Source organism: Microplitis mediator, chromosome 8 (assembly GCF_029852145.1).
Source record: "Microplitis mediator isolate UGA2020A chromosome 8, iyMicMedi2.1, whole genome shotgun sequence".
Lineage (NCBI taxonomy): Eukaryota > Metazoa > Arthropoda > Insecta > Hymenoptera > Braconidae > Microplitis > Microplitis mediator.
Window position 1 is genome coordinate 3,347,522 of NC_079976.1, and position 24,097 is coordinate 3,371,618.

General features: G+C 30.4%; 6 protein-coding genes across 9 annotated transcripts; 4 read left to right on the top strand and 2 right to left on the bottom strand.

The window, feature by feature from the left end:
- Window positions 1-810: 810 nt before the first annotated feature.
- LOC130672813 (uncharacterized protein MAL13P1.304-like) lies at window positions 811-3,257 on the top strand. 2 transcript variants are annotated; one of them, XM_057477568.1, is made up of 3 exons: window positions 811-2,572; window positions 2,859-2,895; window positions 2,968-3,257. In XM_057477568.1, the coding sequence occupies exons 1-2, from the start codon at window positions 1,450-1,452 to the stop codon at window positions 2,882-2,884; spliced, it is 1,149 nt and encodes a 382-aa protein (XP_057333551.1). In that variant the 5' UTR covers window positions 811-1,449; the 3' UTR covers window positions 2,885-2,895; window positions 2,968-3,257. The 2 variants fall into 2 exon arrangements, 1 of the variants encoding a protein (XP_057333551.1); XR_008990772.1 differs by having other exon boundaries at window positions 811-2,895.
- Window positions 3,258-4,171: 914 nt separating this feature from the next.
- On the top strand, window positions 4,172-10,938 carry LOC130672812 (melatonin receptor type 1A-like). Of its 2 annotated transcripts, XM_057477567.1 has the most exons (4): window positions 4,172-4,774; window positions 6,624-6,946; window positions 7,446-7,662; window positions 7,738-10,938. In XM_057477567.1, exons 2-4 carry the CDS (start codon window positions 6,631-6,633, stop codon window positions 8,396-8,398), a joined length of 1,194 nt encoding a protein of 397 aa, XP_057333550.1. In that variant the 5' UTR covers window positions 4,172-4,774; window positions 6,624-6,630; the 3' UTR covers window positions 8,399-10,938. The 2 variants fall into 2 exon arrangements, with proteins under 2 accessions (XP_057333550.1, XP_057333549.1); XM_057477566.1 differs by lacking the exon at window positions 4,172-4,774 and having other exon boundaries at window positions 6,445-6,946.
- Window positions 10,939-12,438: 1,500 nt separating this feature from the next.
- LOC130673585 (prostaglandin E synthase 2) lies at window positions 12,439-14,099 on the top strand. Its single transcript, XM_057478646.1, has 4 exons — window positions 12,439-12,951; window positions 13,011-13,423; window positions 13,486-13,597; window positions 13,680-14,099. The coding sequence occupies exons 1-4, from the start codon at window positions 12,664-12,666 to the stop codon at window positions 14,040-14,042; spliced, it is 1,176 nt and encodes a 391-aa protein (XP_057334629.1). The 5' UTR covers window positions 12,439-12,663; the 3' UTR covers window positions 14,043-14,099.
- LOC130673586 (uncharacterized) lies at window positions 14,062-15,989 on the bottom strand. The gene is made up of 7 exons (XM_057478647.1): window positions 15,851-15,989; window positions 15,628-15,780; window positions 15,301-15,564; window positions 14,954-15,076; window positions 14,789-14,872; window positions 14,523-14,684; window positions 14,062-14,441 (listed from the first exon to the last, which is right to left on the bottom strand). The coding sequence occupies exons 1-7, from the start codon at window positions 15,954-15,956 to the stop codon at window positions 14,173-14,175; spliced, it is 1,161 nt and encodes a 386-aa protein (XP_057334630.1). The 5' UTR covers window positions 15,957-15,989; the 3' UTR covers window positions 14,062-14,172.
- A 168-nt stretch (window positions 15,990-16,157) lies between these two features.
- LOC130673582 (intraflagellar transport protein 122 homolog) lies at window positions 16,158-20,610 on the bottom strand. Of its 2 annotated transcripts, XM_057478643.1 has the most exons (6): window positions 20,454-20,610; window positions 17,832-20,342; window positions 17,545-17,771; window positions 16,914-17,474; window positions 16,685-16,846; window positions 16,158-16,297 (listed from the first exon to the last, which is right to left on the bottom strand). In XM_057478643.1, the coding sequence occupies exons 2-6, from the start codon at window positions 20,311-20,313 to the stop codon at window positions 16,211-16,213; spliced, it is 3,519 nt and encodes a 1,172-aa protein (XP_057334626.1). In that variant the 5' UTR covers window positions 20,314-20,342; window positions 20,454-20,610; the 3' UTR covers window positions 16,158-16,210. The 2 variants fall into 2 exon arrangements, with proteins under 2 accessions (XP_057334626.1, XP_057334625.1); XM_057478642.1 differs by having other exon boundaries at window positions 17,832-20,610.
- Window positions 20,611-20,774: 164 nt separating this feature from the next.
- Window positions 20,775-23,735, top strand: LOC130673590 (NEDD8-conjugating enzyme Ubc12). Its single transcript, XM_057478656.1, has 4 exons — window positions 20,775-21,095; window positions 21,169-21,263; window positions 21,343-21,549; window positions 22,278-23,735. Exons 1-4 carry the CDS (start codon window positions 20,993-20,995, stop codon window positions 22,416-22,418), a joined length of 546 nt encoding a protein of 181 aa, XP_057334639.1. The 5' UTR covers window positions 20,775-20,992; the 3' UTR covers window positions 22,419-23,735.
- The last annotated feature ends 362 nt before the right edge of the window (window positions 23,736-24,097 follow it).

Here is a 24,097-nt window from a genome sequence, read left to right on the forward strand (position 1 = left end):
TTTTTTAAAATTTAAGTCGAGATAAATTTGTTTATTTCAAATTTATGAGGTTTTGACACAAGAAGTTTGACGTTAAGTTTTTGATTTAAAAGTTTTGAAGGAAAGTTTGAACTGACAGTTAAAAATTGTAAACAATAAAGTAAGAATATGTTTTATTATAAATATATAATTATTGGTAGTAATTACAGTGAGTAAATAATTTAAATTGTAATTATTTTCAGCAGAATGACAGATGTGATGAGTCTGTGTAATGAAAACGCAATAAGTAAAGACGAAACAATGAAAAATAATAAATACAAAAGCGACGAGAGTATGGAGGAGCGTTTCAGCTGGTGCACCAGCTTCAAAAAAGATCTCTGTAATAGTATTGCCAAACAAAATCACACAATTCTCATAAATTTACTGTGTGTGTACATAAAAAAAGTGTCTGATGAAGCCGTAGAATGTTATTGCCAACCTGGACTGGCAGATAAATTATCAAATCACATAAACCGTACCCTGACTTTTTTTTATTTTTACTGGCTCGACATAAAAGAGCAGTGTGATGACCAAGTAACTTATTTGTATTTAAACAAAATGTCTGATTTGCTGTCAATTTACGTAAACTTGGAGCTGACATCAGCAAACAATGCGACTGCTAAATTACTGAGTACACTTTTTATTTATCTAGACAATTCCACGGAGCACGTACTGAGAGTTCTATTTAAAGCCAAGCTCACAAAAACTAATCACCAGATTTACGATGCGATTTTCCGCAAATGTTTTAGCAGGACAGGTGTTTCAGTAACGAGCAACTCGTATGTATGACAGTTGCTGGGACTAAAACTCTGGAGAAGTCTCAAAGACGCTCCGGAAGAAGTTGAAAAAATCGAGGACACTGCTGTCAAATTACTGGGGATTCGTCCCCCGGATTTGCCGCCACCTCTAGCTGATTTATTGCCTCGGAATATTTCGAACACGACTCGCGAGTGGATGCAACAGTCGTTTGATGCCCGTCAGCTCTGGAATGATTTAATCGACCGCGAAAATATCAAATCAGTGACTCCAGTTGTTGATGCCGGGTCCTAGCAGTTGCTTAACTTCGCCGTGGGGTCAAGAACACGACGAAGTTTTACGTATTCAAAAGAAAGTTTTAAAAATAACAGACGTAAAGGACTTGGCAAGGTGATACATATCGATCTGACGGACGATGAACCCAAAGAAACACGCGGGGATAAAAAAGTAAACAAAAAGTCGAGAGATAGTAAAGTGAGGAGTCTTGGGTGGCTGAAAAAAATTGTTGAGCAGGATAAAGTTAAAAGAAAAAACGAACGAATAAAAAGTCATGCTGATGTGCAGATTGTTGATGCCCACAGTACTGGTAATTCTTCTGATATTATAAATGACAAGCTGCCAAATTATAAACCTGTATTTGTTAATGAAGTTAGTGAGAGTAAACCTACGAATTTAATGTGTCAAGATATAAATAACAGTACCTCAACTCAAGCTACCGCTAATAGTAGTAATAATAATATTAATAATAATAATAATAATAATAATAAAAACAATAGCAAACCAGATGATTTATTATTTTATAACGATAAATTACTTTGTGATGTGACTGGTAATCAGTCTTGTTCTGGTGGGAATAAAAGTTCAAAGGATGTACAGGAATTAATTTTAAATAATAGATCTAGGAAAGTTATGGCTGATGATGATAATGATAATGATTATGATAAACGTATTAATTTAAATGATATTAATAGTATTAATAATTTAGAAATGTGTCCTGTTACGACGACTGTCAGCTCGGAAGACTTGTCAGGTGATGGTATTTTTTGGGACGATGTTAATTTATTTAAATATTCTGATTATAAATTAGAATTTGACATTGATGATAATTATTCAAATTTAAAACCGACAAATTCAGCAGATAATGATTTAATGAGAGGAGTTAATGATAGTGATGAAGTTATTTTGAAGGAGACAGTTGATAGTATTGATGAGTATGAAAATAATGAAATGCTTGATAACATTTTGCAAGATATGCCGATTGATTCGATGCCGATATCGAGACCTGGTAACTGGAGTTACTTGTTCGATTGTCATCTTGCTAATATCGAGTCTCCGGACGCGATACTGTCCAGCACGGAGCTGATTGACCCGAAACTTACGAATAAAAGTAAGGGTATAAAGAGTTTTTCTAAACATAATTACATGGTTTCGTTGGGACTCAGTAAGAAAGAGTTGAATGATGAAAGAATTGACGGCGAAGATAGATTTGATTGTGGGTTAAATGAAGGAAGAGATAATTTTAAAAATGATGGGGAAAATTTACTTACAGTTGATATTGATAAGAGAGATTTTAATGATTTTGCAAAACAGTCTTCCTCGGGTGTCTCTTCTACTACTTCTATTATTTCTGAACAATCCGAAATGGTCAGGGGTAATGATGACGATTTTATTGATGCAAAAAGATCTAATCGTCAAAGGAAGATTAGGAAAAGTTGTTTGAAGAGTAATAATGAGCCTGCTTTGAAGAAAAAGAAGAAAAATAATATTTATCAACACGGAAGATTACATTTGAAAAAAGGTATAAGACTGATAAATATTAATATCATTATTTTTATATAAATTTATAAACTTTTTTTTTTAATTTTGTCAGTAACAAAATTTTTATTTTTTAATTACGAGAAAAAAAATTTATTAATTAGAAATATTATTTTTTTAAACGAAATTTATTTTTAAATTTAAAAAATAATTTAAATACAACACTGAAGATCATCAATGAAGATACTAATAAATAAGACTGATTCTGTGATAAATAAATATATTAATTATCAATTAATTACTTAAATTTACATAAACTGTTATTACAGATCGTGATTCAATAAAAAAAAATTGACAAGTTATTGGGTAAGTTTTCAAAGTTTTTTTTATTGATTGTGGAGTAAAAAAAAAAAAATTAACTATTTATTTAAATTGAAGCTTGAGGATGCAGATTTCAACGCTTAGATCAAGATTACTTCATAAAATAATCCATACAGTATTTTATAATTACTTGAAAAAAAAAAGTTCAATGCAATTGCAGTTTTTTAATACAATTTAATTAAGCCAACGTGTTCAGATTTATATTTTAAATTACTATTTTATATATAAATAATTATTACTATTATGCTAAAATTTTAAGCGTTTAAGGTATATTTAATCAGTGCCATTTTTATTTTACTTAATTGTAATTAATAAGCATTTTAAACACTTGAAAAGTGCCCATTCTTCATTATTCATTGGATTATAAATTATGATATAATAAAAATCTATACTTTATTATATATTTTTTTTTACGACTGAAAAACAAAGAGAAAAATCTTAATAGTTATTTTTTTTAATCATTTAATTAACTAATTAATTAATTCATATATAAACTAGTGTGTAAAACTTTGAGTTTTTAAATTAAGCGGTTTATAGTAATTTCTAGATAATATTCAATGTACTAGTTAATGTACAGAGTAACTGATTAATTAAAAAATAATTTAATACATAAATATAAATTTATTTATTCAAGTAATTATTTAATTTATAATTAAATAAAAGTTTGAACTTTTTTTCTAGTCAAAATTTTTTTTAGTCCATATAAATACTCAGTGTCTACATGACCTATCAAAAATTATAAATGGGGGTAAAATTAATCTCTTTGTAAAAATTTAAAAATTTGTAATTTAATTTTTTGTATTTTAAACTAGAAGTGCATTTCCTTGATGATGTTAAAGAAAGTTAATTAATAACTAAATAAAGTAATTTGTCAATAATTAGGTCTATTATCTTAAAATTCCTTTCCTTAAAAAAATCATTTAATTCAAAATTTGTTCGACTGATTTAAAATTTTTTAATTTTCTTATGAAATTTCATGGCCCACATTACCCCTAGATATATTACTACTTCATGCAGTTGTAAAAAAAAGTTTCGACTCCATTCTGTTGGTTACAGTTTTAATTTATATAAATGTATGAAGCCTAACTTACCCCTATGAAAAATTAGTTTTATTGCGGCGCTAAAAAAAATGTGAAATTATTGAAAATATTTAATTAAAATTTTAAATATTATTAATAAAATGCATAAGAATTAAAAATTATTGATTGTATTTATTACGAATTCCGCGGTAATACAAACAAGCAAAAATATTTAAAAATGAATATTCATAGAAATGAGAATGGGTATTCAACAAGCTAGTATAGGTCAAAAGTAAAATATATATAAGTACAAGATATATATTAAGTATGAAGGAATCAGCGCTTGCGCTTTTATTATTATTCATGTGCGGTCTTTTACACTGTGCGGGCGTATGTATATAAGACTCCTCGCGGATGATATAAACCAACGTTTAGTCAACCAACGTCCAGTATGCCGGTGCGTGTTACGCCGTCGACGTTTCACGATTCTTATCTTATTTTTAAAATAAATTGCAACAACAATAATACTCACAATCATCATCATCATCACCATCATTATCACAAATGAATCATCTACTTAATTCAAATTAACAAAAAGTAAATCGATTTTCGCGGAAAAAAATCCAATTCAAATTTTTAAAACTTCAAACTTGACATTAAATAAAAAATATTTTTTAAACCATTCAAAATAATTTTAAAAAACCCGCGATTAAAATCACCCGTTAATTTAAATTTAAAAACTCGGGTTTTTTTTTTCCGTGACATTTAAATTTAAAAAAAATGAGTTATGAAGAAAGTTTAATAGGAATGTCAAGAAATTATTTATAAGTACAAGACTACAATACGTAAGTTCAAAAAATAAATAATTTAAAATATTTTCTATAATAAATTAATAGTTTATTTATAGACAGTATTATTATCTTTATTGATAGTAAAGTGCAACGCCCTCGATACGAGCTTTTAAACTGAAAGCATAATAAATTTAGTAATCTCAAATTTCCTTTCATCAATAATACTCTTATACTTACTCACATATGTGTATCTATATCCACACAATATCCTATTCATACCCATCACAGGATACGGATGTATATACTTCAGCCTAAAGACTAAATGCCATTAAGCCATCGCTATAAGTACCTAGAAGTAATTATAGGATAATTAGTGTTTGAGTATAATATCGTACGAATAGAAACAGGCACATTATTGTTATACTACTAGTTATACCGCACAGTTTAAACATGCGATCCTAATATATACACTCACATGTACAAATAACTACCCTACTTTTTTTAATCCAGCAAATTATAATCAAATTATTTTATTAATTTAAATTAAAAAAAAAAAAAGGAAATTAACTCCATTATTTTTTTTCTATTTCTTCATGAGCCTCTAGATTAATTTTTGAATTTTTAAATTTAATTAGATAATTAAAATTTAATAATCAAATGGAAGAGTTAATGGTGGTAGTAAAAACACGTGCAAGATAAAACGAGAAACCAAGTATATATATATTTATATACATATATAATAGTAGAAGAAGAAAATGAATAAAACGAATGAGTCAGAGGGTGCGAGTACAAAAGAGCGAGAGAGTAAGAGGGTTAGTAAAAGGCGGTGGTCCCGGCAAAGCTCCAAATCGATACAGCTTCCCGTCTCCTACTCACTGACTACACCCTCTTTGTCTGTCAGCTGGTTGTCGTTGGTCTAGTTGGTCTAGCTACACATAAACTATGTTTCAATGACTAGTTCTTTGGTCCCTTCCACATCATATATATTCATACATGTATTTCCGACATAAAACTATATCCCTTATTAGACAAGGACCCTGACAAGGGTATTGGGGAAGCAATAAACGCAGAGCTTTCTACATCTATAGTTGCCAGAGAAACTCATCAATAAATCAATTAAATTAGTACCAGCTCAGCCTGTTGCTTTTATTATTTACATTAAAATTTTCCGCTCCCGAGGAGTTTAATTGAAATAATATTTACTCTACTTGTAGTATTTGTAAATTATTTTTATAATTTAAGTAAAATTTATGGAGCAGTAATAAAACCCTGGTATTTTAAATATTTAATATTATTTAAAAATTTATCAGCTCGAGGATTCGATTAATCGTTGATTACGTGCCGACACTTAACTTCAACAACGAGGCTTCCTGAGCTGAGTAGTATTGAGTAGGTGAGGGATAGACTCTAGAGTTTATTCCAGCTCTAGTCTCTAGTCTCTGTCCTCTGGCCTCTGGTGTATCTATAGGATCTATAGTAGTGTAGATTCACAGTAGGACACTAGACTACACCAGTACACTTGTTCTCCAAGTACCAGCAAGTAGTGTAGAGTACAGTAGTACTACACTACACTACTACAATCCACTCTCGGTAATGAGAAGAGTTCTCTCCCAGCGGGTGACCTCGTAATTCTCATCATTTCATTTCCCTCTAGATAATCCCCAGTGGAGAGCTAGAGTACGCTCTGCAATTCATATCAACGTGCCAGTTGTCGTAAACTTTTATGGAACTAAAAAGTTAATGATAATAATGAATTACAGATATATAATAACGTCAGCCAGAGCACACGTGGAAATCTTTCCATTAAATTAATTAATCTTTTAATTTTATTAAAAAAGTTTTTTTTTTATTTACCTTTCGCTGGGGCTTTTGTTTTACTATGATATTTTATGATTCCTGTTAGATATAAAATGAATGTGACAGCGATGAGAAGTGTCACGACGATGGGTTCGTTGATGACCACCGATGACAGTGATAGAATGACAATGACCATGTCCAGCACCACGTTGGTGGACTTGCTCGGAGGAATTGACGTTAAAATATCGATGGACAGAAGTAAAACGAATATATTTGACAGCGATCTTGATGTCTCCCCGGTTACACTGTCGTCTGATTGGTCTAGAGTGGCTCGACTTTTACTACTTGCATCGCTTGCAGTCGTCGGCAGCGTTGGAAATGTTTTTATGATATCTGCTATCATGGTCGAGGATCATTTGAAAAAACGAGGTACATTTTTTATTATTATTATTGTCAATTGTAATTGCGAGAAGAAAAGAGAAAATTTATTTTAATTTATGGTAATTATGCAATTGCATTCTACATATTTTAAAACATTAAATAAATTCCGAGCTTTTTTTTTATTTTATTACGCATCCGCAAGCTCAATAAAAAAAAAACAGAGATAATTAAAGTCTTGATTTAATCGATGAATATCTTGAATATTTTACTTCAAGATTTATCTTTTTCATTACATGATAATAAACTTTTAATCAACCTTCATATCAATTTACTTCACATAATTAAAATGATAAAGAACTTTTAATTCAAAAGTTGAAAGCTTCAAGTAAATTTATATTTACTGTAAGTTTACAAAGTAAATAATTATTTAAATATTAAGTGCGCATGAAAAATAATTTCTAATGTATAATTAAAAAGAAAAAAAAAGAAATTTGTTGCATGATTTATAATTGCATGATTATTAAATATAATAATATATTTTTTCAAGGTAATGCATTCTTGGTCAATGTCGCGCTCGCTGATTTACTAGTAACTGGACTAGTTATACCAGCATCAGCAATTGTTATTCTTGCTGGTCACGAAGAGTCACTCAGTATATGTCGATTTGAATGGACACTCGAGGCTTTATGTTTTCTCGTAACTGTTTTAACGTTGGCGACAATTGCCGGTGAAAATTATGCGCGTCTCTGTTTGCCTGCTGAAAAGTAATTAATAAATACATAAATTTATAAGTAATTAATTTATTAATAATTAATTTTGATCAACAAATAATTTTCTAGATATGAAGCATTGACACCAAGTCGTGTAACGGCGACAATATTTGTGATATGGGTGATATCAGGAATAGTAGTGGGACTGCAGTCATCGCTAGACTTGGGTCCCGATTTTTGTGGTCGTAAATTTAACCCGGTGACAATACCGCAGATAGTAGGGGCATTTTTTCTAGTACTACTACCGGCACTGCTGACACCAATTATTTATCTACGATTGATATTACGCGTGCGTCGTGCAGTCCGAGGTTCATTCAAGCCACCGGCATCCTTCTCATGGGATTATGAGTTAATGAAGACCAATATATACAGCTTTACCCTTTTCACAATATTCTGGCTGCCCTTTGGCTCGGCAATATTGACGACTACCCGTCGACCCGTAAGTGCCAGGATCTTTTACAACCTCGCTTGGTTTGCTTTATCCAAGTCCTGCATTAATAGTCTTGTTTACTGCGTATTCGATCGGCATTTCCGCAATGCTTATGTTAAATTATTCCACTACTGTTGCTGTAAGACAACGGTCAGCTTCTCGCGCAGACCTAGGGGTGATGGGTCAAGATCTTCGGGGGATGTTAGACTACGGGTCCACATTATTCATTCGTACGCGAGTCCCGCTTCTTGTCGGCCAAATGCCGCGAGACCCAATGGCAGAGACGTTTATGAACTTTAAATAAATTTTTATTTTATAGTTTATTTTATTAATTTATTAATAAAATGTTTTTTTTTTAATTTATTTACGCTTTTATTCCGTCCATAATTTTATTTGTTTTACAACTTTTATTTAAACTCGAGTTTTAATGACCGCGTTTTAATGCCATCGGATTAAAGATTAAATTGAATGAAAATATTTAATGGTGAAATAAAAATTTAAGAGGCTTTGTGCACCCACGGGAATAAAGCATGTTATGTGGGAAAAGGCAATAAAGTCTCTCTGATTATTGACGTTTTTTTTTTGTTGAGGTGACCATGCGTGCGGTGGAAACGATCGAAAAGTTTTTATTACGGATTCTATTCTGTTTTTATCTTTTTTAGTCAGGGCTGAAGGCGTTCCAATAATTGACAATACAAAGTAATTCCACTAATTATAAATAATATTTTTATTTAATTTCAATTCATCGATAATTATTAGGCGCCGCCTAAGTAATCAATTTTTTTTTTCCAATTCACACTCAATTTTCAGTAATTGTGTAATTGGACTTAAATTATTTCTTGTAATTCATGCATTTGAATGCTAGTAGAAATTTTTTTAAATAAAATTTTGAAACGTAAAATTTAAAAAAATCGATGGTAAAAAAATTTGATAAAATAAATTATTCAAAAATTTTTTTTTTCAAAAATCAAAAAGACGTAACGCAAAATTTTACATTGTAGAGAAAAAAAAACTGTGATCACTTGAAATGTGATTGCGAGAATCTCGCAATAAATTAATATAAAAAAAAATATAAATTATTAATTACTTATAATTATCGTCATAAATTTATTCCTATGATTTGGTGCCGCCCAAAAAATAAAATTGTATATACATATATCTATAATACGTTATGTATTGATATTAATTTATATGTATTTAATTTACAACATATCAAAATTAATAATTGTAATTTTTAATTAATTAGCCTACTGTTAATGCTCTGTATAATTTATTGTCCTGCCAATGAGCATATTTAATATTTAATGAGACTGATTTAACTAATTTAACTCTTGAGCAAACCGGTGAATTTTTATAATACCTTACGTATATGTACAAATAAATTACCAAACAAAAAAAATTATCGGAGCGGCAGGAAAGTGAGTAATAAAATTTACAAACGGGACCAGAAGGAATTAATCAAACAAATCCTTTTGATCTTAATTTATAATATTTTAATTGTCTATTTATTTTTATCAGTAATATATACATATATTTTTAAATATTAAAAATAAATGAAAACTTAATACCTGAATACTCTGCAATAATTATAATAAATATTTTAAAAAATTTTAAATCAATCGTTTAATAATTTTGAATCGATTTTAAAATTTTCGGCATTAAAAGTAATGAAGGCAATGATTAAGGACAAGATTTTTGCCTTATTTTTGAAATGAATAGTTCAAATTTTTGATATTACGGGGAAAATATCGGTCTTAGTAAAAAAGTTTTTGAACAAAAGTTGTAGGAAATTTAATTTTCTAAAAAAAATGTCTCTTATGATTTTTTTATACGATCAATATTTTCACCGTAATTCAAAAATTAAGATTCATAATGAATGATTCAAAATTTTGTTAATTATGAAAATCTTAATTTTGAAATTACGGCTTTCTTATTAGTCCTAAGGAAAAATTATAGGAGACATTTTTTCTAAAAAATTAAATTTCCTACAACTTTTGTTTGAAAACTTTTTTCATAAGACCAATATTTTCCCCGCAATATAAAAAATTTCACACGACTAATTATTAATTATTTTTAAATTAACGCAAAAATCCTGGCCCTAGTAATGATGGAGTTGTGATGAAGAATAATTATAAAAAATTTTAAAAAAACAGTAGGCATCAATATCATTTTAAATAAATTTTAATGTAGTTGATTGATTAAAAATAACTAATCGATGTGTAATTTTAAATTGTCGCCTATTTCCGTCGCTAATAAAATATATACGCTGTAACAGAAAGTAAAAAATGAAAAACTAAAAAAAAAATAAATGATAACTACATTTAAGAGTGAAAAATAAATTTATAATATAAATTTTGTATGAAAGACATTGATAATTTTAATGAGAGGCGCTTTGTTTCGCAAACCGAGGACCATATTCACAATAAAAAAATAATAATAATAATAATTATACCGTCTGAATCCTTAAATAAACATGAATTACTCTACAAAAATAAAATATATATTATATGTATATTAATGTATGTATTATAAAGTTTATACGTGTTGTATGTTGATATGTAAATTTTAGTTTATAGCTGATAGGGTGTAGGCAGCACCGGCAAATATTATTCATATATGTTCAAATATGATCAGATATGAATTTATATGAAGTCATCAATGATCGTTGATCATGTATGTATATATTTATTGTCTGATCATAGATGAGTATAAAAATTTATCTAATATAGAGTACTTGTGATTTTTATTTTTATTTGAACTGATTCATTTTATATATTTTTAATTTTATTATTTATACAATATTATAGTAGCAAGTTAAAATATTTTTTTTTTATTTACGACATATGTAAATTGTACTTCTTGTATTATATATTTTATTGTAATTTGTAAAATGTAGATTTTATAATATTGTAATAAAAAAAAATTATTTCATTTTACAAAGAAAAAAGTCTCTAATTAATTTTTGAATCTAATTAATTAATTTATGATACTAATAATAATAATAATCAACTCCTCATCAGTTAAAAAATTAATGATCCTGAAGTTAGCAGACAATTAACAATTTTTGGATTTCTTTTTTCAACAAATAAATTACAAAAAAAAACTAAAAATATGCACATGTAGAAAATTTAAAAAACTATAGGTGCAATTTTTAAAAATATTTATTTTTTTTTATACTTTATTATTTAAATCAAAATCCAAAAACTATTAGACGTCGGCTAACTGCAGTATCATTAAAAATTATGATACCGAAAATAGCAGACATTAAAAAAATTTAATTCTTCTAAATAAACAAGTAAAATATTTGTAGGAAAAATTTTAGAAGATTGTACATGAAAAAATCTTTCTGTGCAAATTATAAAAATTTTATTTTACTTACTACTAATTAATTCATAGAAATTTAAAAATTGTCTGATATCTGCTGCTTTTAGTATCAAAAATTAATTGTCAGTTTCTGCTATTTTTCATCTGTCAAAATATGTCTTTATTTTTTTTTATATTCAAAAATGTACTCTTAATATTTTGACTGACAGTTCAGTTTATAAGAAATTATAATTATAAATTTAATGAACTAATTATAAAAAAAATTAGTAATTCATTTATATTCTATAGTATGAGTGTGAGTGTAGCAAACATCACAAATTTAAAATTATCAATAGAGTAAATAATTGATAAAATAAAATTTTAAAAAATGCGCCTTCAAAAAATTTCAAAATTAATAAGTGCATTTTTTATAAATATTATTATTTTTATTATTTACTCTATTTATTTATGAGTGTGAATGTAGCAGACATCAGACAAATTTTAAATTATAAATAAATAGAGTAAGTAATTAATAAAATTAAATTTTAAAAAATGCGCGCTTAAAAAATTAAAAAATTAATAAGTGCATTTTTTAAAATTTTATTTTTTAAATCATTTACTCTATTTATTTATAATTTTCAATTTGTCTGATGTCTGCTACATTCACTCTCATATTTATTTGTAATTTTAAATTTAAATCTGATGTCTGCTTCATTCCCACTCATTCTCTAGTATGACTGGCGTTAAATTAAAAACTCAGATAAAAATAATAAAGTAAAATAACTGAAATAAATCTACCAAAAAAAAGAAAAAAAATACTGTGATATATTAATAAATACCCTTTGTATAATTTCTCTAAATTTATGGGCAGTCTTGCGTAAGGGGATTTAATATTCGCGCCAGTGACTCACTAATTTTCGGGAACTCCTACGTCACTCCAATGCTTCGAAACACCAGCAGTATCAGCTCTCTTATGACATATATATTTTACTGGTAATGTAGATTAATCAATTATAAAAAAATAAATTTCCTTACCCAAAGCAGATAAGTGTACTATTGCATTAGTGAATGCAACAAGGAAATTTTAAATACAACAATTAATCATAATCTTTAAACAATTGACAATTCTCAGAGAGCGTAAAAAAAAAATTGACTAATGTACATAATTTACAAAAATTTATAGTCCGCGCCAACTTCATTCTACGCCTTTGTTGTTTAAATAATCGAGATCGAAATTCACGCAATTTATATAGTACGTGATCATGGCTGTGTTATGCAAATCAACACGTTTTTCCCGTAACTTTTTAAATAAAAATATTTTAATACGTGAAAATAAATTAATAAGATCATTCAGAACAGTCGTACAGGAGCAAAAACCTACAAGAGGAATAATAAAAACTAGTATTATTGGAGCAGTTGTTGGTACAGCGATAGGTACAGGTTATGCGTATTGGAAAATTGAACGCGATAGAAAAAATTTATCCCTCGAAGGCAGCGAAATAAATGTTGACATACTCAAGTACAAACCACCAATTGAACCATCAAGACGGGTATGATAATTTTAAATAAATAAACCAAGTAATTAGTATTTAAAATTAAATATTTCTAGATCGTGTCGCCGGTAGATCCAACCGGTTTGAAGCTGACACTATTTCAGTATCAGTCATGTCCATTCTGCTGTAAAGTCCGGACGTTTTTGGACTACTACGGAATTTCCTACGATGTAGTTGAAGTGGACCCAGTGCTGAGACGCGAGATCAGCTGGTCGTCGTACAGAAAAGTTCCTATTTTGCTGGCCAAAGTTGACGGCGGCTACCGTCCCCTGAATGACAGTTCCATGATCGTGTCAGTGCTAGCCTCTCATCTAAATGACAAGTCGTACAATTTAAATGATCTTGCAAAGTATTACCCAGTTATCGCGATGAATGACGATGACGGAAAGTTCAAACAAGAGATTATCAACAAGTATTTCCTTATGTACCAAGGAGAGATACCGAAGGATCGGACACTAGACGATATTATGTAAGATTTATTTTTATTACATCACTTAAGTAATTACGGTAATTAATTTTCTTTTTCATTAGGGAAGAACGCAAATGGAGAAAATGGGCTGATGATGTACTGGTTCATACTTTATCTCCAAATGTCTACAGAACACTGGGCGAAGCCTATGAAACTTTCCAATGGTTTTCGGATGTAATTATTCATTCATTCAATTAATTAATTAAAATAGACGTTGACGTTTACTTATTTATTGATCTGTTATCAATTTTACTAGGTCGGAAAGTGGGAAGAATATTTTCCGACGTGGGAAAGAAAGCTTATGATAAATGTAGGAGCTTGGGCCATGTGGATGATAGGAAAAAGGCTGCAGAAAAGGCACCACTTGAAGACAGATGTCCGGGAGTCATTTTACGAGGAGTTGAACCACTGGCTGAAGGCAATTGAAGCACGAGGGTCATCATTTATGGGTGGTAGTAATCCAGACTTGTCGGATTTGGCTGTCTACGGTGTGCTGCGCAGTATTGAAGGCTGCCAAGCATTTAAAGATGCACTCGAACACACCAAATTATCAGGCTGGTACCAAGCGATGACCGAGCGCGTTAATAATCACGGTGGCGCTTCAATGTTAGCTGGTTAAATCTTTTAATTTAATTAGGTAAAATAATAATTAATAAATTTATTTAATTAAATTCTACATTTGATTATTCGAATATCTATTTTATTTTAATTAATTAATTAGATACTTAGAAAAAAAAAATAATTAAATTTTATACTGCACACGCCAATTGACGGTACTTTAAAACGAATCCTCGATTAGCGAAGTCGCGTTCTACAAAATCGTCAGTCGCGGCTTGATTTTCGTTTGGATCTTGATTTGTTACAACGTAAAGTACAAATGGCTTTGAGCTGCTTTGTTTTGTTTGAAACCCATTGCCGCAAAATCTATCGGTGGTGTCACGTGAGCCATTTGCTGATGGATTTGGTACGATAACAAAATTATGTGTGCATAATTCACCTGATACTGAGTAATCGATACCTTGGAAAATTTAATTATTATTTAAATTATAAATTTAAATGCCAAAAAAAAATGCTCAAGTGTTTATTGATAATTAAATACCTGGTGTACCATCAAGAATACCAGAGTCACCGGAGACGGTGAAAGATAATGTATCAGATTGCGACCACTCGATAGTACAGTATCCTTGCGCCATTCTAATACATACTCCGTAATTTAAATTCTGCATTTGTCGCGTACCAGGAATGAGAAGCGGCGTCGAAACTAGACGATATATCAAAACACTAGATAAATCAATTATTTTTATAGCTAATTACTAATTAATAATTATAATTGTGTACTAATAGTTAAGTAATTATGAATTTTACCTCGAGAATTAGTTGTAGTTCCGTAATTAAAGCTAGTCACCGTACCAGTTATTGTTTTGTAATACTGAAGGCATCCATTTGGAGCTAAATTGTATTAAAATTCACCATTACACGATAGTAATTAATAATTATTTAATTTATTTATTATTATTATTGTTTTTTTACCTCGCCATGGTGAGTCGCAAGCTATTTGCCGTAATCTCAAGTTCCATTTACGAGAAAATGCATAATCTGTGTTGGTATCTACTGATATTGTTATTGGATTCGCTCCATTGAAGTCAACATAAACTAAAAAATTAAAAAATCTTCAGATAATTTAAATTAGTGAGTAAAGTAAGAGACCCAGTACCCGACCAGGGAACTAGTACCCGATCACTCATGTATTTGTACGTCTATATTTACTAAATTATACTAAATATATCAACACAAATACATGGAGTTCGGGTACTAGTTCCCTGATTGGATACTAGGTCTTCTACCTTAGAAATTTTAATTTTTATCATTAAAATTACCATGCTGATTATTATTTTCCCCGCAAATTCGTGGTACTGTTGATGCGCTGCCGGATATTAAAAGAAAATCATTATCGCAAACACCACTGGCATTTGGCTGGGCTAAATTAAATTCCATGAAATCAATACGCAGCTGACAGACGTCTGAATTGCAACGATAAACAGTTATTGTACATCTTTCACCACCTTCGTAGCTTGAATAGTATCCAGGGTTTACAAAATATGTGTTATTTAAAGTTGTTACTGATCCGCATTCTTTTTTAACTAAAAAGTAAATAGTTATAAATTATAAATAAATATAATTATTAAATATTTACAATTACTTACAAGTACAACAGGTTCCAAGTCCATTAGCACAAGTACCGGATGCTGTTCCTTTATAATTGTAACATTCTTTCCGCGTAAAACAGGTTCCGTTGAATGAATTTGTGCCTGAGCACTCGGAATTTGCAAATCTCACGACACTAAATAATGGAAAAACTAAAAATAATTGATAATTATTAATTTAATTGTATCAAATAAATTTTTCTGTTAAAATAATTCATCTTACATCTCTCGCTGCGAGTCAATTGTAGTGCAGTATCACTATGAATATTTGTAGCTGTCGTAAAAAATATAATGAAGAGGAAGAAGACAAAGTTTAAGATCTCAGACATGCTGACTTGTTACTGATCTCTGTGTAATTTAACAAAATATCCTGACAATAACGGCAAGTATTTACTTAACAGTGGTGACAATTAGCACACCACAGTTGTGTTTACATATTTAAATAACTGTTATGCATTATCTATAATATACTAATTAATTTTTACAATTATTATTATTATTATTATCACATTAATACGTAAGTTTATTAAATAAAATTTAAAAAATTTAATAGTTGCATCATTTTGATTAGTCAGGTACATGATTAATTTATTGATGCATTTGCGTATCGGCAGAACGGACAGTGACCATTTCGTATTAACGCTATTTCATAATCTTCCATTTGAAATAACTAAAAAAAAAAATATTAATTATAATAATTTAATAAATTTTTTTGGTATTTGTCTAGTACTAGGGCTCCAGCTGTCCCAAAAAAAGTTGACGGAAATCTAAAACCGAAATAAGATGTCAAGTTGATTGCAAAAACTTGATGTTAATTTGGAATTCAATTTTTTTCTCGTGACTTTCTATCAGATTCAAATCAACTTTTGCCCTTGAAATTTTTTTTCCACAACTTGAATTTCTATTACGGCTGTAGATTTACGTCAACTTGTAGGTCGTGTTGTTCAAATTACAGTCAAAACTTGGATCAGCAGAACTTGACACAACAGCAAGTTTTTGAAGAAAGTGCTGCTATCAAGGCATTAACTATTTTTTTTTTAAATGATAAATTTCTTACTTTCAAACATGAGCTGCAGTAAGTAACTGGTACATCAGTTAATATTCTTCTGTAGTATTTTGTTTTGAATGGTTCTGGCCAAGGAACAATTAATACTTCATACGGTTCCAAGCTCATTAAAACATTCCGTCCTACTTTTATTGTCGAACCTCCAGTTTTATCCTGATATCAAATAAATAAATCAGTGAACTGAATTTATAAATAAATATACCAACTTTTATTAACAAACCTCATATTTAATTAGACGAGCAGTGAACAGATCAGTGTGGTCAGTAACAATAGTCATTTGGTCTTCAGTTATTTCAGCGTCATCCGGAATAGCCATGGGCTCTTCGATAAGTTTCCTAGCTTCCTCATTCGAGATGCCGTCTTCCAGTTCGAACTCAACAATCGGCAGTACTTCAAAAGAGATGTACGAGTGATGGAACTTGAGATTACATTGAACGCAACGATTACTCGGATAATTATTGGCAGGTAAAAGGGGATTGAATGTAGAGCAGCGATAGCACAGTGGCAGTAATTCCTCAGGATCTTGGTATTGATGGGCTCGTGCGGCCAGAGTCGCAACTTCTACTTGCGCTTGTAAGTTATCGGGAATTCTCATTCCTCGTAACCGCTCCAGCAGTTGCATTGCCAATTTATTAGCGCCCAGTATTCGCGCCTGTTTTACAAGAGAGTAAATTATTGTTATCATGGATATGTTGGTCATACGGGTACCCTGTAATTTCATTAATAAAAATCTTGATATGTTGAACAAAGCCTCTGGCATCAGTGAAGTAAATGGCTCTGCCTAAAAGTTTAATAATTAATTTTTTAATGTACAGCCCATAGATTAATTTATTTAATTATTAAATATTTACCATGTATTTATAAACGTCATAATACGCGTAGTATATATCAGCCTTATCAGAGTACTCATAAAACATAGTTTTGATTTCTTCAGAATTCTTCGGCAAGTTTAGACTCAACTGGGATAAGAGCCAGTAGAAATAAGAAGCATCCCGAAATTTATTCATCAGCACTGAATTTTTTGCTAGTGTAGTCAATACTGCCATTGATTCTTCTGTTTGTCCGGCCATCTGGAACGCTAAAATTTTTTTCTATAAATAAATTAGTCTATAAAAAAAAACAATTTTAAATAAATTACCCTCTTGAGCCTCAGAAAAACGTCCAGTCTCCGCGAGCCAGCGAGCATACGGCCCATAAACTCGTGACTTTAATTTAGGATTTCTTTCGACGAGTTCAAATGCTTCTGGCCATGCTTGAGCGTCTACCAAAACATCAGCAACATCTGGATCATCACCCAGACGACTGAAGATTTCAGCGGCGCCGTGAGTGGCTCCCAGTTCGCGGAGTTTTTTGGCGATCGTGTACAGGCTGTCACGCTGAGCTTTATCGAGTTGCCTTCCAATTTTAATCAGCATATCAATCCACCCGTGTTCAGATACAATGTTTATAGCGCGTTCGACATCACCAGCCGCGAGAAACATTTCAGCGGCTGCTCGAGGCTCTCCAAGACTTTTTGCCCACTCAGCTCTTTTCCTCAGCAGTGCAGTTTTATCATGACTGTTCCCCGTAGCAATGAACTCCTGCGCGATATCAAACATTCTTAAATCCGAGTACATGTCCAGAGCGCACTGTTGCAATCCAGCTCGCTGATAAAGTTTAGCAGCTTCTCTTAATCTTCCCATTGCCGCAGCAGCAGTTGCCATACAGGCTTCTTGTCCCCATTCACCAGACTTGAGTTTATCTTCAATCTCCATCACTACTTCAATGTACCGCAATTTTTTCAACCGCGCGAATGCCGCGTGTGCGATGTCCAGATGTAATTTATCCAGCGCCGAAGTTCCCAAAGACAACCAGTCAGACTCTGCGACACCTAGACAAGCAACTGCGTAGGCTTCATCAAACATTCCTGTGTCCAAGTACTGGTACATCGTAGCCGACAACGGGATATCTACCGTAACAATATTCGTGCCATTGATGCAGTAGAGTTTGGATCCATTGTGACCCACAACATATCCGTTTAACTTTTGCCTGTACTCTGGAAAATCTCCCACCTTAATTGTCAAGTAATCGCGACCTGAAAAACACATCATGTCTTCAAACGCTCTATTAAAAGCGACACTAGTCACGTCATTAAACTCATAAATTTTTTGCTCTGTGTAAAGGTCATAGACCGAGAGTATCCCACTCTCGCTCACCACCGCCAGCTTTTCTTTCATCGAGCTGATGTCCAGACAACAGACCGGGCCATCAACTTTAGTCAAGTGCGCAGGAAATGGATTATCCAAGTATATTTTAATTACTTGTCCACTTGTCAGACCAGCTATCAAACACTCTTTGCCAGCGGGACCGCCGACAACTTTAATATACGTTATTATACTATCCAACACCCACTCACGTTCAACAACTTGCGTAAATGATAAACTCTGTAATCGTTTCTCCAAACACAATACTAAATTATTAGACGTAACAACCAACAAATTACAATTTATTGTTTTAGATAATTTTTCCTGTATCCTATAGTGCATACCGTCAGCAGTACCAGAGGGTTCATAAATAATAACCCGCTCCGGCAGCTGAACCGCCAGCTTATCACGATAAACAGCTATTTTGTTTATCAAATCTTTACACTTGATTCGAACTTTCTGATTAGTTATCAAGTGTTGAATTATAACATCAGTCATATTCTCTCTGTACGCGTAACGGTCTCCGTACAGACCATGTACAATATTCCAGGTCAGCTGCAAGTAAGTTATCGTACCATCCTGGCAGCCAAGAGCGATGTAACCAGAGGTAGGATGGATAGCGCAGCTCCATATCCAAGACGAATGGATGTCTCCTACTTCAGTCAATTGTATTCCCTCATGATTCATCAGCAAACATTTCCTATTGCTACCAACAACCAACAGATACTGGCCCTCAGGGAAATGGACAACTCTCAATGGTATAAAATTCAAAGATCTCTCCCTTCCAATCTGCTGACCAGCTGGTGTGTAAAACGACAAAGTCCCGTTCCATTCAGCAATACAGAGGATGTCAACATTGGTATCATCTCGCAATGGACACCAAGACACGCTCCAAATAGGAGAGCCGCTAGATCTATCAATACGTAACTGTTCGTCTCCATTTTTGTTCCTTATAGAAACGTAACCAGCAGCCAGACCAATTGCCAGGTACTGGCCATCATTGGTCCAGTCGCAGCAGTTGACGCGACCACCGGACTTGTGTTTCTGCACAGCTTTCTGTTCGCTAGACCAAAACGCTATGTCGGATATCGAGCAGCTGAACAACTGGTGGGACACCGGGTTGAATTTCATGCACTGCACCGCGTCATTATGCGAGTACTTGAGTATACCTTCAAGCTTTGATGTCCATACTATCACGCACTTGTCAGCACCACCTGAGGCGAATCTTTTACCATCTCTAGCATAGCATACACAGTAGACAATATCCTTGTGGCCTTTCAATGGCTGGATCAAAGCGCCTTTGGTAGTTTCGTAAACAAGAACTTGCTGTCCAGCAGCTACCAGTAGTTGCGACCCGTCAGGATTGAAACACAGGTCGTAAATACACTGTTCGTTTTTGTCTTGGACTTTATCCACCCATCTCAGATGGGCTCTCATTATTTTAATTAATTAATTTATACTATTATCTAAAACATTTAAATTTAAATTTCAAATAAAAATAATAATAATTATTACCCAGTAATAATTAAACGTAAATTATAATTTAAAGTCAAATAACAATGTTGTTTGTACGTCACCTTCGTTACCACGGAAACGATTTAAAAAACCCGTTTATCAATTTACATTCTCGGGTTTTTGAAAGTAACTTCAGTTAAATTCTCAGTAAGAAAAATTTTTAAAAATTTAACCTCTGGATTAATTTTTTTCATTTAAAAAGACAGTAAATTTTATTTATTTGAAGACTTGAAGACTTTGTGAAATAAAATTTTGAATAAATTTGAATATTAATTTTAAAAATGCGAATATGAAATTTTCAAATTCAAAAATAGGGGGAGTCTAAAGTGACGGGAAAAAAGTTAACTACGGGAACGCAGTGCGCCAATATGGATGGACAACGTATTCCGTGGGACTAGTCAAGGTCGTAAGAGTGACTGACGCACATTACAGACAACAGAGATTGATACCAACATTTAATAGCTATATCTTATTGTGATAGAAACAATAATATTTTTTTATTTTATTATTATTAATGAGTAATAAACTCGTATAATTTATGTTAAATTATTTTAAAAATTAAATATAGTATTGTTAAATATATATAAAAGTAAAGGTTAAGATGATTAAATTATTTTCGTTGAAACAAGCTAAGAAAGATGGCGAATCACCAAAACCAGGTAGTCAAAAGAAAGCATCGGCTGCGCAATTGAGGATTACAAAAGGTTTGTTTATTTTATTATTAACTATCATTTTATTGTGCTATTTAATTTATTAAATTTATGTCCTTTTTTTTAGATATAAACGAACTGAATTTACCCAAAACATGTGGGACGGAATTTCCTGACCCTGATGATTTGTTAAATTTTAAATTAATTATTTGCCCTGATGAGGTGAGTTATAAATAATTCATTATGAATTTTTGTTTATCTGTTTTTATTTAAATTTGATTTATTTGTTGATTTGCTGCAGGGATTTTATCGAGGTGGCAAATTCACATTTAGTTTTAAGGTTGGACCAAACTATCCTCATGAACCACCAAAGGTTAAGTGTGAAACGCAAGTTTATCATCCAAACATTGATCTTGAGGGAAATGTTTGTTTAAATATTTTAAGAGAAGATTGGAAACCAGTGCTCACTATTAATTCTATCGTTTATGGCCTCCAGTATCTATTTTTGGTAAATTTTTTTTTGGTATTTAAATTATCATTGATTTAGTGGATTTTTTATAAATCCAATAAATTATCAGTACCAGTGCCCTTGGAAATTTATTTTTATAAATTTTTACGCCAAGAAAAAGTTTATAGTTTTTTTAGTTGATCAGTATACAGAAAAACGAATTTTTTGGCGCAAAAAATTTTTACTCGTCCCAAGAAATTTTTCGGCATTAAAAATTGAAATCAAAAATTTTTCGAGACATTAGAAAAATTCTTGCGCCAATATAGTATAGTAGATACCTAGGCCAGTAAAATAAGAAAAGTCTCAGAGCACATGTGATTGTTGGCCGAGGCTGACAAACATGTGGTCTGAGGTTTTCTTATTTTACTGGCCTAGGTATGTAATATACTATTTTCTGTGTAGTAACTTATGAGTGTGACTGTAGCAGACATCAGACAAATTTAAAATCATAAATAAATAGAGTAAATAATTAAAAAAATAATATTTATAAAAAATGCACTTATTAATTTCAAAATTTTTTAAATGCGCATTTTTTAAAATTTTATTTTATTAATAATTTTAAATTTGATGTCTGCTACATTCACACTAATTAGTAACTTTCCATTAAATAAAAAATCTTGTAAAAGAATTTAATATATGAAATTTTTTACGGGGCTGGCAAACGAGTACTTAATTTTATAGAATTTATAAAATTATTTTTATTAATTTTAAAAATTCTCAATGAACAGGAACCAAATCCCGAAGATCCATTGAATAAAGACGCAGCTGAAGTTTTACAAACAAACCGACGAGCCTTTGAACAAAATGTAACAAAAGCCATGAGAGGTGGGTACGTGGGATCATTTTATTTTGAACGATGTCTCAAGTGATACATTTTGTTTCCAAGTTTATGAATATATTTGTCACGCAATCTCACTGAAAGTTGCTACTAGAAAATAATAAAATAACGGTGGATTAATAATGGACGCCCACGTAACAAAAAATTTTATTTTAATTTACTTGTTACTTGCGCGCCCCTAAATGAGAACAATTATTAATTTAAAAAATAAATAAGTAAAAATAACATTAATAATAATGGTAACCACGTTTGTAAAATAAAATTGCGATTCTTTATGACATTTTAGTCCATTACTCTAGACTGCTTTTGTCAAATTAAAATAAAATCCTACTTATAAATATATAAATATATTTACCAATATTTAATAAACAATTAATTTAATTATAAGTGAGTCTTGTGACCGAATGTCAATGTCCGCGATAACATCTTAGACATAATCGTAATTGTCGTATAATTGCTGGGACAATTTAAATAAATAATTAATTAATTACTTTATAAGCACTTTCATCCGATTTTTTAAAACTCGATTTATTTTTTATTATTATTATAATTATAATTACTTTTACTGATATTTAAAAATAATAAGTCGTGGAGATTTATGTATAAAGAAATATTGATAATGGAGATAATTAATAAAATAATAATGATAATAATAAATTTAAAAACCAAGTGATTGAAACTGTATGTTAAATTAATATTAAGTGTGATAGCCGGTAGTTTATTAGATCCAATTTATTTATCGAATACTTTAGTGGATTTAAATTTTAAAATAATCTTGTGACCATGGTGATGAGCACGAGACTATGACTCTTATTATTATTAATTTTTTTTATAAATAAATATATAAAAGATGATACTGAAGTTAGCCGACGTCTAATAATTTTTGGATTTTTTTTTTGAACGATAAATTATCAAAAAAAATTTTTGAAAAAATGCACTTGTAGTTTTTTTAATTTTCTACATGTGCATATTTTTAGTTTTTTTTTTTTTTTTGTAATTGAAGTGGAAAAAAAATCGAAAATTGTTTGCTAACTTCAGGATCATAAAAGATCTCCATTTCAAACGAACCGAGATAATGGAAATCTTGTGTACGTAATTAATAATAATTAATTTTTCTGTCGCTTTATATCGTCTCGTTCGTAATAATAATAATACATTACCCATAAAAGTATTTATGGACTGCATTATTATGTATTAATTAATAAAAAAAAAAATTAAAAAATTAAATGTCATTTGCACTCCATACCGAACTTGATTTTTTTTACATCCTCACTATAAATAATTAATTTTTACTACATGCTATTATTAATTTAACACAACCAGGTACTTATTGTTTTTTTTTTTTTTTTTTTTAATAAGACGAAAAATTAACAAGTACAGATAAAAAATAAAGTAGTTTTGAGTATTTTTAAAAATTCACTTTGTTGTATTCAACGTTATATAGAATTTTTTTTTTTTTGTTTAACAAATATTACAAATTAAATTTTCTCGGCGGGACTTAATCAAAAGTTATTGTTTTTACATTTAAAATAACTAACAAATGCTAAGTATCTTAAATTTCCTTCCCAATAAAAGTCAATATAAATTATTTTAGTAAAATTAGTTTACTCTCAAAATCGTTATTTTATAATTTATAATATAAAAGATACTGATGATAAAAGAAAAAAAAATATTTATATATGTATAAGCATGAAAAATATATAATTTATA

Coding starts and splice junctions, on each gene's coding strand:
- LOC130672813 (XM_057477568.1), top strand. CDS start 1,450: ATGTGTCAAGATATAAATAACAGTACCTCAACTCAAGCTACCGCTAAT. Junction 2,573..2,858: donor AAGATTACATTTGAAAAAAG/GTATAAGACTGA, acceptor CTGTTATTACAG/ATCGTGATTCAATAAAAAAA.
- LOC130672812 (XM_057477566.1), top strand. CDS start 6,610: ATGATTCCTGTTAGATATAAAATGAATGTGACAGCGATGAGAAGTGTC. Junction 6,947..7,445: donor GGATCATTTGAAAAAACGAG/GTACATTTTTTA, acceptor TATTTTTTCAAG/GTAATGCATTCTTGGTCAAT. Junction 7,663..7,737: donor CTCTGTTTGCCTGCTGAAAA/GTAATTAATAAA, acceptor ATAATTTTCTAG/ATATGAAGCATTGACACCAA.
- LOC130673585 (XM_057478646.1), top strand. CDS start 12,664: ATGGCTGTGTTATGCAAATCAACACGTTTTTCCCGTAACTTTTTAAAT. Junction 12,952..13,010: donor CAATTGAACCATCAAGACGG/GTATGATAATTT, acceptor AAATATTTCTAG/ATCGTGTCGCCGGTAGATCC. Junction 13,424..13,485: donor CGGACACTAGACGATATTAT/GTAAGATTTATT, acceptor CTTTTTCATTAG/GGAAGAACGCAAATGGAGAA.
- LOC130673586 (XM_057478647.1), bottom strand. CDS start 15,956: ATGTCTGAGATCTTAAACTTTGTCTTCTTCCTCTTCATTATATTTTTT. Junction 15,781..15,850: donor ATTGACTCGCAGCGAGAGAT/GTAAGATGAATT, acceptor AATTATTTTTAG/TTTTTCCATTATTTAGTGTC. Junction 15,077..15,300: donor GGAAAATAATAATCAGCATG/GTAATTTTAATG, acceptor TTAATTTTTTAG/TTTATGTTGACTTCAATGGA.
- LOC130673582 (XM_057478643.1), bottom strand. CDS start 20,313: ATGAGAGCCCATCTGAGATGGGTGGATAAAGTCCAAGACAAAAACGAA. Junction 17,772..17,831: donor TTTTTCTGAGGCTCAAGAGG/GTAATTTATTTA, acceptor AAAAAATTTTAG/CGTTCCAGATGGCCGGACAA. Junction 16,298..16,684: donor ACTGCAGCTCATGTTTGAAA/GTAAGAAATTTA, acceptor TTTTTTTTTTAG/TTATTTCAAATGGAAGATTA.
- LOC130673590 (XM_057478656.1), top strand. CDS start 20,993: ATGATTAAATTATTTTCGTTGAAACAAGCTAAGAAAGATGGCGAATCA. Junction 21,096..21,168: donor GCAATTGAGGATTACAAAAG/GTTTGTTTATTT, acceptor CCTTTTTTTTAG/ATATAAACGAACTGAATTTA. Junction 21,550..22,277: donor GCCTCCAGTATCTATTTTTG/GTAAATTTTTTT, acceptor CTCAATGAACAG/GAACCAAATCCCGAAGATCC.